Genomic DNA, 17802 nt, shown 5'->3' with positions numbered 1-17802 from the left:
GACCAGGCGATGGGGCAGTCCATTTCGGTAGTAGGCCAACAATATTATTCTGCATCAGATTATGCAAATTTGCAGCACTCCAGTTTGTCAAAAAAATTAAAGAAGAATGAAGCACATGACTAATATCAAAAGGGACCCCATTCCACAGTGAATTGTTTCTACTCCCCCATAAACCCCAACAAAGCATAGCAACTTTACACTTCATGTCATCATTCCAAGTAGCCAGCAAATTAAGAAACCACTCAGAAATAGTACTTTGGCCATGCAACGCATAAGATATTCCCATGGTAGCCCACATTTGGCCATGCAACGCATAAGATATTCCCATGGTAGCCCACATAGTAACAACATGCTGACATTCCATAAACAGATGCTTGGCCGACTCATCTACATGCTGACATTCCATAAACAGATGCTTGGCCGACTCATCTATATGTCCACACATATGACACACATGCTTGGCCGACTCATCTATATGTCCACACATATGACACACGAGTGAGGTATGAATTTGCTTCGAAAATAAAGCATCCCGGGTTGGTAAGAATGACAAAACAAGCTGCCAACAAAATAACTTCACCTTGGGTGGAACCTTGAGATTCCATAACAGGCGCCAGGGTCGATTATCGTGAAGTTCACCAACAAGCATTCTATAACAAGATTTCACCGAATAATCACCTTTTGGCTCCTTAAACCATACCCAAGCATCTGAAGGTTTATGTAAACTTATCGGAATGTTAAGGATAATATTAGCATCACGCTCATTGAATATGTCCTTCACACATGCAACATCCCATCCTGTGCCCTGAACATTAAGCAAGGATGAGACAGGTGCTTCCATGATTGAGTCGTGAAGTGGGGAGCTAATATACGGATTATCATCAATGGGGAGCCAAGGGTCAGTACCAATTTTTGTGCTCAAGCCATCCCCTATGCATCTTCGACAGCCCCTTCCCATAACTTCCCGAACCTCCAAAAGCCCTCGCTATATATAGGAAGGATTACTCCCAGAGCTCGCATCAAAGAAAGAACCCTGAGGATAATACCTGCTCTTGTAAACCCGAGCCACCAGGGAGTTTGGTCTAGTGATTAGGCGCCACGCCTGCTTTCCTAAGGAGTTTGGTCTAGTGATTAGGCGCCACGCCTGCTTTCCTAACAAAGAAAGATTCATCTCCCGGAGCCTCCTGTGCTTTCCTAACAAAGAAAGATTCATCTCCCGGAGCCTCCTGAACTTTCCTAACAAAGAAAGATTCATCTCCCGGAGCCTCCTGAATCCCATTCCTCCCTTTTCTTTTGGGTAGCACATTCCATCCCACGATCTCCACCGTTTTACCTTTCCCGCCACCGCAAGATCCTGTCCACCAAAATTTATTTAACAAAATTTCAATGTCTTTGCACATACCAACAGGGAGCAGAAACACCATCATGGCATAGCAAGGCATAGCTTGTAGGACATTCTTTAGGAGAACTTCGCGCCCTGCTCAAGATAGAAACTTTGAATTCCAACTTCTGACACGATTTAAGATTTTTTCTCTTATAGAATTCCAACTTCTGACACGATTTAAGATTTTTTCTCTTATAAAGCCCAATATCACCTTTTTATTTCTGCCTACTAACGATGGTAACCCAAGATATTTTCCTGACGTATCTCCCTGGCGAACACCAAGTAGTCTGACCACATCATTTCTGCTACTCTGTTGCACATTAGTACTAAAACACACTAATGACTTATCAAAATTTATTTTTTGGCCAGAAGCAGCAGAATAATAATCTAATACCTCTTTCATTTGATGACTCTCCACGATGTTCGCACGTAAGAATAAGAAGCAGTCATCAGCGAATAGGAGGTGGGAAATTGGGGGAGCTCCCCGTGCAACTGTAACTCCATGCAACAATCCCCTGTTCATCCTATTCTCAATTAAAGCGCTCAAACCCTCGTCCACCAACAAGAATAGATACGGAGATAGTGGATCCCCTTGTCTGAGTCCACGACCCGGAATGATAGGTCCCAGTTGAGTTTGCTCATGTAAAATATGATACTTTACTGAGCTCACTGTCTCATGCAGGATATCCACCCATTTCATGCTGAAGCCCATTTTAATCATAACTGCTCGGAGAAACCGCCATTCAACTCGGTCGTAGGCTTTACTCATGTCTACTTTAAGAGCCGCCACCCCCTCCCTCCCTTGGGTCTTACGCTTAAGAAAATGATGGGCTTCGTAAGCCAACATTATGTTATCAGTAATCAGCCGACCCGGTATAAACGCACTCTGCGCGCTCGATATTAAACCCTCTAACATAGGCTTCAATCTATTTGCACAAACCTTGGCTGCAACCTTATAGAGAACATTACACAATGCGATAGGACGAAGGTCCTTCATGGATTCAGGGTTCGGTTTCTTAGGAATTAAAACCACAAACGTATCATTAGCTCGCTCCGGTTTAGGAATTAAAACCACAAACGTATCATTAGCTCGCTCCGGTAAGCGGGCTGATTCAATAAAACGACGGCAGAACATAGTTACCTCACTCCCGATGACGTCCCAAAAATGCTGAAAAAAACCCGGACCAATCCCGATGACGTCCCAAAAATGCTGAAAAAAACCCGGACCAAAACCATCCGGCCCCGGGGATTTGTCAGGGTGCATTTGGAATAAAGCAGCACGTACCTCCCCTCAACACTTACCACCCTAACTAGCTATTCATTATCCTCAGGTTTTACCCTGCTTTTAATACAATTAATGACTTCTTCCATGTCCCCATTTTCAGCAGTAAACAACTGGCCGAAATAATCAGTAATTAGGCCACCAATCCCAGTTGCATCCTCTACCCACAAACCATCGTCATTCCGCAGCCGACCAATTTTATTTCTTCTTCTCCTTGTTTTAACTGAATTGTGAAAAAATTTTGTATTCAAATCACCACCCCTCCACCAATGCTCTTTAGCCCTCTGCTTCCAATATATGTGTTGCTGCTCAAACAAGGTGAGGAGTTCCCTTTCAACACAATTGTACTCGCCAATACTACCCCGGTCTCTACGAGCACGAAGATATTCCATCCGCCCCTTACACTTATCAATACGCCTTTGAAAATCCTTATTATAATTTCGACCCCAACGCCATACATCCTGACTACAAACCTCTATCCGAGATAGAACATCCATTCCTATTGTCTTGTGCCAACTGTGTTCAACAATTTCACGGCAGACATCTTCTCTTAACCACATGTTATCAAAACAAAACCGCCTTCGAAAAACGGCCTGCTGCGTCATAACCGGTGTTAGCAAGATCGGCAAATGATCGCTATAAGGACACATAACAGATGTTGCTGTAGCTCCCTCAAATAGCGTGAGCCATGGTTCATTTACGAGGACCCTATCAAGCTTTTCTTCGATCATTGTTGGCGTGCCCCTGGATTTTTCCCACGTGAATTGGCAACCCATTGGCGTGCCCCTGGATTTTTCCCACGTGAATTGGCAACCCATGAAGGGAAAATCTTGAAGACCACTATCGACAACTGCATCCTGAAAACCCTTAAGTAACCAGTCTGGATGCGGGGCTCTCCCTCGTTTCTCAGTCTGAAGTAGTAGATCATTAAAATCACCCATGACTTTCTCAGTCTGAAGTAGTAGATCATTAAAATCACCCATGACTACCCACGGAAGAGTGCTCAATCCTGCTAGAGTACGCAGAAAATTCCATGACTCCCGTCTTCGATGTCTTTCAGGGAAGCCATAGAAACCTGTAAAGCGCCAAACTGGACAGCCAACATCAATCACAATAGTAGCGTCAATATGGTTATTAGAGAAGCTAGTAACCTCAATATCCAGACTGTCAGCCCACAAGAGGGCTAAACCACCACGATGGCCCTGAGCCTCCACAACTAGCATATTTGCAAAACCCAACTGAACTCTAATCACTTCCATCTTTTGCTTATTACTGAAAGTTTCCATCAAGAATATCATCTTCGGCCTCTTTGAGCGGATCAAATCCGCTAAAACTCGAATCTTCGGCCTCTTTGAGCGGATCAAATCCGCTAAAACTCGAACTGCCGTCGGGTTGCCAAGCCCCCGGCAATTCCAAGCCATGAAACTCATTGATCTAGGCGGGTTTGCAGAGCCAAACCCGCCATCTCCAAGTTTTTTGAACTAGCATTTTCATAGTCCATAATAGTAACCAAAGATCCAGCACCCAAGCTTTCATGTTCAAACCTTCGCTTCTTCTGCTCAACACACAGTGTCATGCACATCAGAAGGATCATTCGCTGGAACACAATCTGTCATAACTTCCTTTCCTTTATCAGAAGGCTTGTCATTATTACCTCCCTGAGTCCCCCGCATGCCCGAACACCTGTCAGTGTCAAAAGCCTTGGCTGGAGCAACCCAACTCTACCTCTCGATGGTTGAAGCCGGTGCCACCCACCGCTGCCCAGTAAGCGGTGCACCCCTACGTTGCCCTGCACGAAGCCAGGCACCGTATGGTTTCTCTATCACTTGGTCATTCCCACGAGGCATCTTGTGACAAAACTTCTCACCATGTCTTATTATACCACACCGGAAACAAAAGGTTGGGAGGCGTTCATACCGGAACTCAACGATTGACCACGATCCATTATCTCGCTTCAGTTTCATCTTGGATTTCAGAGGCTTTGACACATCAATAGAAACCCTAACTCTGTAGAACGTATGCATGGAACCATCGAAGTTTCTATCATCAGATTTAACAAACATACCCAGGAAAGAGCCAATAGCAGAAACAACAGCATCCGATCGAAAACCAACCGGCAACCCATGAATCTGGATCCAAAACTCAGCACATTGAAGTTCAACCGCGTCCGGATCCTCGGTCGGAAGGAGTCGACGCATAACAAACAGATTTTGCTCAAAACTCCAGGGACCATCATTCATCACTCGCTCAATATCTGTTTCATTATAAAAACGGATTAAGAACCGATGGGATTGTAACTGACTCATCGTGACACCAAACCCCGGTCTCCAAACTCCCGCCATAGTATCCTGTAGATATTGAAACTTGATAGGTTTATCATAGACCAAACGTCCTACAGCGTAGAACTCTTCCTCGTTCCCAGGTTGGTCGAGAGGAACGTTAGGAAGTTGCATGGAGAGATCTTCATCATCCACATCTGCTAATGTAAGATTACCACACAGACTAACAATGTCGGACGCCGCCATAAACACCGGCGAAGGAGAGCAACCACTTGAAAAAACCCTAGAACTGCGCAAAACGGCAAGAAAGAAAGACTCGCGAAGTCAGCGAGAGAGAAAACTCTTTTTCTTTGCAACCCTGCAGGGTTTATCTACATTTGTTAAAAACTTACTCCTTGATTTTTATTATTCTAAAAACCCATCACTATTGGGGAAGGACTAATATTAATCACCATTGACAGACTCCCACCGGTCACCATCACTTCTGACTTCTGCATAATATTAAGGTTATCAAAAAAATTATTAAGGTAGTTATCAAAATATATTCTTCACATGTGATAAGGTTATAGGACAACTCTACTTACCATAGGTGACCTACTTCATGTGTAGTACACATAGTTTACGGGAGTTAAATGTGCATTTCTTGACCTTAGAAGGTTTTATATGTGCTCTTTCTAACTTTCTATTGGGTCCGAGTGTGGGGCTCTTGGTGTTGAAAATTCAATCTAGAAGATGTTCAAATGCATAAGTGCACAGGGGTATTAATTTCTCCCAAATAACGCCAACCACTTTTTATATTTAATTTATTATTAATTTGATTTCTTGAACATGACCAAATCATTTCTCTGACCTGTAAAATTCTGTCTCCACTGATGCTGCACATGAAATCATTAATATTGTCACTGTCCGAGGAAAAAAAAAAAAAGCAATTGAGTTGTATTATGTGCACTTACTTAATTATTGAGTTGACTTTTATGATTTATAAAAAAAAAATCAATTAATAATTTATATTATCCACCATCAAGACATCAACATCAACATTTTGGAAACCGAACAGCCTGCGCACCACCAGCACGAGACATGCTCCTAGTAACCATAGCATGAGCCCGAGTCACAAGCCATGCACCAGAAACAGAATGGGACCGTGGCATTGTAACAGACGTAGTAGGCACCACTAGTTCAGGCACGGCTGAAACACCCTGTAATGAGGAAATGGCCCAAGGCACCGATGGGGGACCTCATAGAAGGCTGCAAAATAGACTTACAAGCAAAACGAAGCACAATTTCGTCAAACCTGACATACCTGCAAACAAATATCTTGTTGTTTCTAGCTTCGTCTTCTGGTTGGGTTATTCGCCAGCTTGATGTCCGTAACGCGTTATTAAATGAAAATTTAGAGCTATCCTAATCACGTTTGTTTGTTGCAACGTTCTCTGTATGGATTGAAACAGGCACCTCGAATCTAGTTTCATTGTTTGTAGGCTTTCTTGATATTTGTTGATTTTTGGGCTTCTAAAAATGATGTGTCCCTATTCATTTACTCACAAGGTTCTATGCAAGTTTATCTGCTAGTTTATGTTGATGATATTCTCTTCATGGGGAATGACACAAGGCTGGTTTCAACATTGACCAAACTTTTTATTACTGCTTTCAAAATTCGTGATCTAGGTGCTCCGGGGTTCTTTCTTGAAATTGAAGTGGTAAAGTTGGCTGATGGTGTGTTGCTATCTCAACAGCGATACATGACTGATGTGCTTCATCGTGCTAGCATGTCTCAGTGTAAGCCATTAGCAACGCCTATTCCGGTGTCACGCCATGTGGAGGATTCGGATGACCCTTATTCGGATCCTACTCATTTTCGTAGTCTAGGTGGTGCCCTGTAGTATCTTACGGTAACCAGGTTTGATCTCTCTTTTGCTGTCAACAGATGCATGCTCCTACAATAGCACATTGGGTGCAGTTAAAAAGGGTTCTGAGGTATGTGAAAGGTACCATGCATCTTGGTTTATATTTGAACGAATCAGCTTTCATATGTTGATTTACATGTCTTTTCTGGTTCTGATTGGGCTATTTGTCCTTCTGATCAAAAGTCAACGAGCGGTTTTGTTGTTTTTCTTGATTCTAATCTAATCTCTTGGGTCTGTAAAAGGCAAAAAACAGTTGCTCGTTCTTCTACAAAAGCATAATACAAGGTTCTTGCTAATGTTTGTGTTGAGGTAACCTGACTTGTTTCTTTGTTGCATGAACTGGTGTTACTTCTATTCCTGGTCCTAATTTGTGGTGTGATAACCTTGAAGCGACATACATGTGTGTCAATCATCTCTTTCATGCTCGTACTAAACATATAGATATTGATTCACTAAGTGCGAGATAAAGTAGTGCTGGTGAGATTTTGGTGAATTTCATCTCTACAAAGGATCAAACTGTAGCAGGTTGTTGCGCGGGGGGGGGGGGGGAGTATTAGACTCTACTAAGTCCAAGTTATATTGTGACTATACCTTGTTGCTTGTTGTAATAGTTCTTTTATTAACAAAATACAAGTTCCAACCCTACTGATGAACAATTTTAATAAAGTTCTTGCAAGTGCACAGATCATTGTAGTAATTGTGTACATAAGCAATGGTCGAACCCACAGACAAGTGATACAATGCAATTTATAAACTTAAAAATAATTGACTTAATAATTTAAATTGTTCAAAACTAATTGTAAATCAGAATGAATTTCACTAAACGAAATTGCAGGTAGAAAACAAGGTAGGAAAGACAATAAAATAGACAACGACGGAATAAAGACTAGGAACATGAATCAATAACCATTACTAATTCTAAATTTTAAATCTAATATTGCCAACCAATTGAAGATTTGTTGTTTCTTTAATATGATAACCCCTTATGACATCCAGAGTTAATCACATGCTTTAACCTGTACACGTATTCAAAAGGTTAGAACTCATTAAGCAAAGAAAAACTTACGGAATACCCGATTTAAAACCTAGTTTTTTTTTTTTTTTAAACCAAAAAAGCAAGATTATATTAGGATAATAAATGAATCAAAAAGTCTGATGGAACATCACTCCACAACGAACAAGAAGTGTTAGCTCCGATGGCCTTGGCTAATTCGTGAGCCACTTAATTAGTTTGCGTTTCTACTAATATCCACAAAGTAGTTCCACATTTGAAATAATTATTTAGATATAGAATTAATTTCAACATCTCTCATATATAGTTTCACATTTATATTAGTGAATTACAAGAGACTTGACAAATATTCCAAATATTTTCACATGCAATTCAAAAACTGCAATATCCACAAAGTATAAGAAAACATATACTCAAAATTCAAAAGTACCATTCACTAACCCAACTGTTTGGACAGTTGGTAAGCAATTTTCTAAACAATGAGAATAGACCCTTGTATATGCCTGTACAACATGTTTCAAATCTGGATTAGTTTCATAGCAGTCATCATCTTCAGCTCTTCCTTGTATTTGATTCTTCGACTTGAGATTTTTTCCCCCCAGATATCCTCTTAAATGCAAAACATATAATGAGAGAAAACCAAATAGGAAAAGAACATAATAAATAGGATAATGCAAATTAAATATTAAGAATATAATATAAATTTGGTAACCAATTTTTGTGATTCAATTCTAGTATCCATACCTTTCCTTGTCATTCAGCATCTGAAGGTATACACTCTTCTATGTGTGTACACTCCGATTCATCATATTTAACTCCATTGATTTTGATCTATGTGAAAAAGAGAATGCATGCAAAATGAAGAAAGTGAAATAATGCATGAGATCAGATAGAAGGAGAAATATATATATATATATATAGCATTGGATTTTGTAAAGAAAAGTAGCATTATATTGAATAGAAAAATAAATTGAAAGGTAAGAATGAATCATATAATGTTGTACGTAGCTTCTAACCTCAAAATTTTTGTTTCCCCTCCAGCGTTGAAATTGTAGAAACCATTTTGCTGAAGCAATGACTGAAGGACAACAATGCTCCAACTCAATTGATTCGCAGTTAGATGTATATCGAGGGATTTTTTCCAAACAATAACAAAATCTTAGGACTAAGCGCTTAAGACATTGAAATGAATATCCACCAACTCTCCATCCACCAACTCTCCATTGCGTGAGCGTTTTATTTTCAAGAAGCAAGAATTTTAGTTGCTTAAATCCTCCTCGTTCTACTTCCCATACTTTTCCATGGAAGGCATTTTCCAACTTAAGAATCTCAAGTCGAGGCAACCTGGCAATTACCATTAAATCCCTCTCTGAAAGGTTAGTACCGTCCAACCTCAACTTCTTTAGTTGGGAAGGAAACAAAGATGGTTTTGGAAGGGTTACAACACATCCAAATGCAACTGAAATTATTGTTAGTCTCTCAAGTCGTTCAAGATTATCCAAAATAATAGTAGAATTGCTGCCAGATGCAAAAAGCTTCAATTTTTTAATGTTTGGAAACTTGGAATATACTCCTGTTCTGCAATGAGTTAGACACACCCAAGATAATGTTTGCATATTATCTTTAACAACGGTTGGAGGATCAATGACATATGAATTGTCAAGTTCAAGATATTGTAATCGCGGTGAGTCCCAAATTGTAGAAGGCAAATGGAGAGTAGGAGCTCGAAGTTCATATTCTTTACTAGAAACAACAAGTGTCTGCAAGTTTCGATTTGTTGACACTACATAATCAAGGCCCTCAAACCATTCTGTAACAGATAAGTATCTCAAAAAAACTAAATCTTCTAAGCGTGCCGGCACTCTTTGAAGAAATGAAGATGGAACAAAAGCCAAAACTCTTAGCAACTTGAAAGATACATATACTTCAGCATCTTCTTGAAAGAAGAAAATGGAGCGAGGGTTGTTTGCTCTTAACAACACATAATAGTCAAATTTATGTGTGTAAAAGCTTAACCAGCGGCATGAATTTGCAAACATGCTAAATGACCCTCGTGGAAGTTGCAGAGTATTTAAAGCACAAAAAATGCCCTCTTTTTGAGATTCTCTTACACAAAAGCTATGTAAGGCACTATGCATCCTACAATTCTTAACTTTTCCAGACAAACTCCAATTGTCAATTAGAATAAGACTTCTATCAATGAGCTCTTCTAAATACTCATAAGCTTGATCTTCTAACTCCTTATGCTTCAATGGCTCAATAAATCCCTCACTAATCCATAACCTAATGAGTAGTTTCACTTTGATTGCACTACGTTTTGGAAAAACCCCAAAATATAGAAAGCAAACTTTCAAATGTTGCGGCAATTGGTGGAAAGTGAAGGTGAGTACCTTGCTATCTAGAACCCCAAGCAACTCTATTTCCTTTTCAACCTTCTTCCATTCTTGTTTTATGTTGTCACACTTAGATAGACGTTCTGCAACTACAAGAACTGAGTGCGGCAACCCTTCACATTTCTCAACAATTTGGCTCCTAATTTTTTTAAACTTAGGTGCCATATGTTGCTCTAGAAAAGGATTATTACAAAATAAATCCCAACTTTCTTCTGAATTTAGCAAATCCATGTTATGGATATAGCTGTATTTGAAAGCATTATTTCCCTTCCTAAAATGCGTAGTGGTTAGCACTATGCGACTTCCTATCCATGTTTCAGGAAAACATTGTTTGATATCATCCCAAGCTTCATTGTTCCACAAGTTATCCAAAACAATTAGATACCTCTTACCACTCAAGAAGTCGTATACCTGCTTAGCTGCTACATCATCATCATCATGAATGCTTCCCTCTTTATTTTCATCATCTGCCTCCTTGTCCTCCTCCTCATCATCGTCGTTGTCATCATCATCATAATCGTCGTCGTCGTCATCATCATCATCATCGTCGTCGTCATCATCATCATCATGATTGTCGTCGTCGTCATCATCATCATCGTCATTGTCATCATCATCATCGTCATCGTAGTCATCATGGTCATCATCATCATCATTGTCGTTGTCAGGAATGCTTCCCTCTTTAATTTCATCATCTGCCTCGACTAGTGTCCGAAGAATCTCCATTAGCATTTGGCTCTTGTTGTATTTCCCAGACATAGTAACCCAAAACTTTACCTGGAAAAGGGATGCAATTTTTGGATCATTGTAGACACTTGCAGCTAAAGTTGTCTTTCCTATGCCGGTCATCCCAACAATTGAGATTAGTTTTAGTCCATCAAAGGGATGCCTCTCGAGTTGGTCCATTATCAGCTTATGATCACGGCCACGGCCGACCATTCTGCCCACCTCAAACATCGGAGTATCCGAATTAGCCGAAACATGTTTTAAACAAGGAATCGGTGGTCGTTGACTTTCGTTGACCACCTGCTGATCTGCTTCATTGCATATTATTATGCTGTGGCTAACTTTCATCAGCAAATCTGCTGCGTTTTCCGCTGCTTCTCGCAAGGTTTGATGGAGTTCCTGTGAAGTTTGTTGTTGATCTTCTTCTCCGTTTTCGGTTGGAAGGGAGGGGTTAAACCACAAAAGATACGAACAAAGGCCTAGCAAGCATCCGAGATCATCAGAAGAAGCTGCTTTTTCTTGAATCTCTTTGTTCTTGGCCAGAAGAAAGTTGCTTAGTTGTATTTCTATGCGGTCTTCCACATCTAGTGCGAAGTCTCTGATCTTCATTTCCAAATCTCTGATTGCAACGCCACTCTTGGGTTTCTCCTGCAGAAAAGCTTGCAAAGATGAAAGCTTTTCATACAAAGATTCAATTGATATAAACCCTTCATCATCAAGAGGAACCCTTGGATTTGATTGCAGAAACTCTAGCTTAATTGTTGCCATCAGAGATGTCAAAGCAACACAAGCCATCTCTCTCTCTCTCTCCCTCAAATTATTCAGATCAGGAATTTTTTTCTCAATCAATGAGTGGATCGATGTGCCAATAACCCACCAGCCATTGCATATATATATAATTATAAGCTGTAATTTGCTTATTTATTGTTGATTTAAGAGAAAGTCTGCAGTTGTTATCTAGATGTGCATTTTGGGGGAAACTTGTTATAGTCGATCCGCTCAAACCCAGAAGACGGTACATATAAACATCTTCCTTCGAATTCAAACTTAAAATCTTATGATTACTGAGCCAAATGTCCGCTAGGGTTGATGACCTTAAAAAATTCTTAATTTTAAGCTACACAGAAAAATAAGTGGTTTAAATATAAATTAAAGGTCAGGAGTTCAAATTTATATGCATGTACATAGCAAGCCAGTAACACAGTACCCTTGAGAGAGTTCCTTTTTGAATTAAACTTGACAAAGACTTACTAGATTAGTCTCATTCTGTGGAATGATAATACTACTATACTATAGTATCTAAAGCGAAAATTATCCTTCTTGATAGGGAATATACTAGTAGGATGAGGTATATCTCTACTTGCCAGTTGTTTCCAACCATTACTGACTACTCGTTACCTAACTTCCCGAACTCAGCCCACACTTAATTTATCCCCTTGCACATCTATCTATACTGCACAAACCACCTGCGATCGGACCTGACCGGGAAAGCCTTTTAGACCAACTGATCGAAAAGTCTCTTTCTCGTAACGACCTCCAAGGCACTCCTCATCATCCTTTCAGCCCTCATTAGACATTTGACACAACCATTCTGACTGCCCAACCACCCTCCAGCACGTGTAACACATGTAGGTGTGTAGTGATTGAGAGTTTTCCAATCACTATTACAGGAGACCATTGTAGTTATTCTATAAGAATACGACAAAAGCCTCATATATATATACAACCGGACTCGGGAGTATTTGTTATATCACCTCAATCCACCAAAAAGAAATTAAAAATCAATTACTAAGAATATCTTACATTTATTATGAGAAAAAAAAAATTTTAAGGTGTGTAGTGATTGAGAGTTTTCCTTGTCACCCAAAAAATAAATAATTAATTAATATATCACTTAATTAATTAATACATCAAATGCATGTTTTTAACACTTCTTCTTCCAAAAGGTTGAATCCCCAATCCCAAAAGGAAGAATGTAAATCACGGTGACTCAATGACTCAGCAAGCAAAGCCAAATATCGGTGCGCACAAGGGATATACTCACTTTGAGCATAATCTAACACTGTCACTGTCGAGATTCGAACCTTGAATTTTTATTTTTTTTTTAAAAATGGATGTAGTATATATTCTAACAACTCCAAATTAAATATGTATTTACATTACCAATTTTACCATTGAAGATGTAATACCATATATTGTTGTAACATGTTGTGATTAATTATTTTATATATATATATATATATATATATATATATATATATATATATATATATATATATTTCAATTTCTGAATTTCAAGATGTTGTAATTGCGGTGACTTTCAAATTGTAGAAAGCAACCGGCTGGAGTAGGTGTTCCAAGTTGGGATTCTTTACTAGATTTCGATTGGTTTGCACTACATAATCAAGGCCCTCAAACTATTCTGATAAAGATAGATATCACTAAAAAACTAAATCTTGTAAACGTGTTGAAACTCTAGAGAAATGAAGATGGAACAAAAGTCAAAACTCTTAGCAACTTGAAAGATAAAGATATTTTAACATCTTCATGTAAAAAGAAAGCATCTTCATGTAAAAAGAAAATGGAGCGATGTTTGTTTGTTCTAGGCAACACATAATAGTCAAAATTCAAAACTATGTGTATGTAAACTTAATAAGCGGCACAAATTTGCAAACATTTTAAGTGACTTAGGTGGATGTTGCCAAGTATTTAATGCACAAAAAGTGCTCTCTTTCTGAGCTTCTTAATTTTACTCCAAAAGTTATGCATGCATCCTATAAGTCTTAATTGTTTTCATCAGAACTCCAAATATCAATTAAAATAAGACTTTTATCAATAAGCTCTTCTAAATACACATTGTATCCCTAAGACATAGTAACCCAACCTTGTACATCTAAACCCTATGCAATTGATGACTCTGTAAAGACACTTAATTAGCTTTTAGCTATAATTGTCTTTTCGATCTCAAGTTTTATTATCAAGGTGTATGTGCAGTAATTAGATGGTCTGATCTGCTTACTTTTAAAAAATCATAATTTCTCCCGCATCTGATCTATAAATAAAACTAATAAGTCTGGATGCATGGTGCACATGGGATTAAAGTATTGATTTCTCCCAAATAATGCCAACCACTTTTTATATTTATTATTTATTTGATTTGTTGAACATGGCCAAATCATTTCTCTGACCTGTAAACTTCTATCTCCACTGACTGAATGATGGTGCACATGAAAGCATTAATATTGTCACTGTCCGAGGAAAAAAAAATTAACGCCGACCCAAGACACCGATAGCAATGTCAACTACCTCGTGGCCGGACATGAGTTGTATTATTACGTATACTTATCAAGTTGACTTTTTTTTTTTTTTTCTCTTTTTGTCTTTACATAATACATACTAATCTTTTAGCCCGTCATTTTCGGTTAGAAACGAAATTTTTATATTTTTCGAGTAACGAGAGAAATCTGTAGACACTATCTAATTTAATAATGTACATTGCACTGGGTGAACTTCGCATTTTGATCTTAACTGCACTGGGTGAACCTTGCATTTTGATCTAATAATGATATAAATCAGTTTAGATTGCTCATAACTTATCGGATCAAACCAAGAAGGTCAATAAGTTGCTTCTACTAAGAGTGTGTTTGGAAAATAGGAAAATGACTTATGGAAAATATTTTCTGGAAAATGAGTTATTTTTTGGAAAATGAGTTCATTTTCAGTGTTTGGAAGTGTTTGGATGTACTCTGAAAAATCGTCTTTGAGTGTTTGGTTCATTTTTCGGAAAATGAGTAGAAATGTATAATTATATATTTTTATTATTTTATTTATAATACAAAAATATATAAACTAATAATATTTATTATAAATAAATTAAAAAGTTAAAAAAAAAAAAAAAAAAAGAGGTCGCTGCAAATGCAACTGCAATCTGGTGACCACATGAAATTCGGCATTGAAGGGTCGTGCAAGCATCAAAGGGTTTCCCCCTAATGTAGAGTCAAAAAAGGTAGACTAAGAGTAATATCTTGCTTTGAGAATACGGGCTACCAGAGTAGAGGGATTGGCTAGAAGACGCCAATCATGTTTGAAGAAACTCATTACCATTGTCTGTTCTTACTGTTTTGATCTTAGCTAAAAATTGAGTGCACACATAGTTGTAGAATGTTTGAAAGATGGATTTAACTTCTGATTTATTCCTCATTAGATGCAGCCAAGTAAATATACTATAGTCATCAACAATTGTCAGAAAATAGTGTTCCCCTTTAAAAGATGCCACAGCAAAAGGACCCCAAACATCCATGTGGAGTAGATCAAAACAATTATCAGTTCTAGAAATACTTGTAGGAAATGTAGACCTCTTGTGTTTAGCAAGGTGACAAGCATCACATACAAAATCAGAATATTTATGTGTAAAAACAGACTTTATTCCATTCAAAGAGGCTATTTTATTTACAGGATAATGGCCTAGTCTGTTATGCCATAGTTCTGTTGTCAAACCATTACATTGAACATCAACAATTTTACTATTATCTTGAACTCTCATCTTGGCAGCAGGGGGGTGATTGATCAGATATAAGCCATTTCTTTCAATAGCAAAACCATCCATTTTCCCAAGGGGTCCCTGAACAGTACAAGAATCAGCTTCCAACACAAGTTTACACCCTGTTTGCTTAGTTAATTTGCTGGTAGACACAATATTGAAGGCAAAATCTGGAATGTATAACACATTTTGAAGAACTATGTTCTTATTAAGCCTAACCTGTCCCACACAACTAACTGTGATTGACTCTTTGTTAGGTAACTTCACATTTAGTCCCTGGATTTCATGGTATGTTTCAAAATATCCTAGGGAGCATGTGATATGGTCTGTAGCACCTGAGTCCAATATCCACATTCCACTCAAATTTAAGACAGTATTAACATAGAGAGCAGAAGTAATGTTACCTTCATTATGAGCTCCCTCAATCTCCTTGAAGTCTGATTTGAGTCCAGAGTTTGCAGCTGTCATCACAGCACTACTTGAGGCTTGACCTCCCTTATCTTGATTCTGCAAGATGGACACCAGCCTTTGAAATTGGTCAGAGGACAGTCTAATATCACTGATATGGCTCATAGAGGCATTTGCAACTGGTTGTGTGTCTTGGAACTGTCTGCTCTTTGATTTGTAACCTGCAACCCACCCAGGGGGGTACCCATGCTTTTTATAGCATTTTTCAACAGTATGTCCAAGCATATTACAATAAGTGCACTTAGGCACATTCCTTCCTCCACTGTTAGCAAACTTTTTCTTGTTATTGAGGGTTGTGACTGCCACAACAGATTGTTCCTCTCCAAATTGATTCTAACATTTCTGAACAGCATTTGCTTGAATGATTTCAGTGGATTTTTGACTAATTGATCCCTTGATTTTCCTCTCAAGTTTCAGAGTCATGTTGAGGACCTTTTCAATGTCAGGAATAGGGTCCATTACTAAAACACCAGACTTAACAATTTCATACTCTTCATTGAGACCTTCCAAGAAACAGATTATTTGGTCTTCTTCTCTTTCTTTCTGCATTCTTATCATAAGAGTGCAAGAACATCTAGGTGTGCATTCACATAGAAGTAGAGGTCTCAACACATTCAACTGCTGCCATAAGGCATTGCTTTTGGTAAAATACTCATTGACACTCATATTTCCTTGAGTAATTTTAAAAATCTCATTCTGTATTTCAGAGATTCTATGAGGATCAGATTGTGAATACCTCTTTTGGAGAGCGTTCCAGATATCTGAGGCTTTGTCGAAGTACATCATAGTGTCAGCAATGTTAGGGCTCATCGACCTCAGTATCCACGAACACACAATCCGATTGCATCTTCTCCACGCCGCAAACCTCGGATTGTTCTCGTTTGGACTCGGAATACCTCCATTGACGAATCCGAACTTGTTTTTGACTTCTAATGCTATTCTCGTTGATCTGCTCCAAGAAGAATAGTTCAGCTCGGACAGGGGAGGTGAAACGAGACTTAGGTTAGGGTTTTCTGTAATGTGCAGGTAGAAAGGATTATCAAATTCATCATTGCGTTGGTTCGCGGCTGTCTGGTTTGAAGATGTTCCTGCATTCTCCGCTTGGCTTCCGTGGTTGTCTGCTTCCATTACTACCGTCGCCGCGTAGCTCCGGTAGCGCTCTGATACCATGATGAGAATGGAAAACTCACAGACTAGCTAAGCAGCAGTAATGGAGATTAGGAAAGAAGATGAAGGCATAGTGAATTGCATTAGGATAACTTGTCTGTTACAGGGAGTTATAGCTCTGTTATATACAAGCACAGTAGGCAGTTATGACTGCTAAACTGCTAAACATAGTCTAAAGACAAGAAAGCCCCTTGGGCATATGAAGCTTATTAAGTTTGACCATTCTGACTTGAAGTTGATCACTTCATCATGTTTGCCTAGTAAGGTTAAATTGAACTCATGCAACCGTCTAAAACCCAGGCCCCCAAACTTTTTTGGAACTCACATCTTATCCCAAGATAGCCCGTGGATACTATCAGAGGTGTCATTCTTACCCCGCCAGTTTCTACTCATTAACCTTTCTAGTGAAGTACAAAGGCTGTTTGGTAGCAAAAAAAAAAAAAAAATGCTCATAGTATAAGTTAGCATGGCCCGAGCCACACTTTTGAGAAGGACACCCAATTTAAAACCTAATAAATTAAATAATCTGATCTAATACGACAATTAAATTATTTATTATTTTATCCTACGGAGCATAGAATTACTAGGCACGGTGTATACTCTATAATTCCCCTCAAATAGGCTAACTTATGTTAGAATTGGCCAAA

The 17802-nt window shown here is 38.7% G+C and overlaps 1 protein-coding gene across 1 annotated transcript; it reads right to left on the bottom strand.

Moving 5' to 3' along the window:
• Positions 1 to 8426: 8426 nt before the first annotated feature.
• On the bottom strand, positions 8427 to 11775 carry LOC116025116 (putative late blight resistance protein homolog R1B-16). Its single transcript, XM_031266211.1, has 7 exons — positions 11514 to 11775; positions 10922 to 11414; positions 9976 to 10690; position 9914; positions 8881 to 9800; positions 8609 to 8695; positions 8427 to 8473 (listed from the first exon to the last, which is right to left on the bottom strand). Exons 1-6 carry the CDS (start codon positions 11773 to 11775, stop codon positions 8618 to 8620), a joined length of 2469 nt encoding a protein of 822 aa, XP_031122071.1. The 3' UTR covers positions 8427 to 8473; positions 8609 to 8617.
• Between the last annotated feature and the right edge of the window lie 6027 nt (positions 11776 to 17802).

The sequence above is a fragment of the Ipomoea triloba genome, chromosome 7 (assembly GCF_003576645.1).
Source record: "Ipomoea triloba cultivar NCNSP0323 chromosome 7, ASM357664v1".
Classification (NCBI taxonomy): domain Eukaryota; kingdom Viridiplantae; phylum Streptophyta; class Magnoliopsida; order Solanales; family Convolvulaceae; genus Ipomoea; species Ipomoea triloba.
The sequence above is the reverse complement of the archived record's forward strand: the minus strand, read 5'-3'. Positions and strand labels throughout refer to the sequence as shown.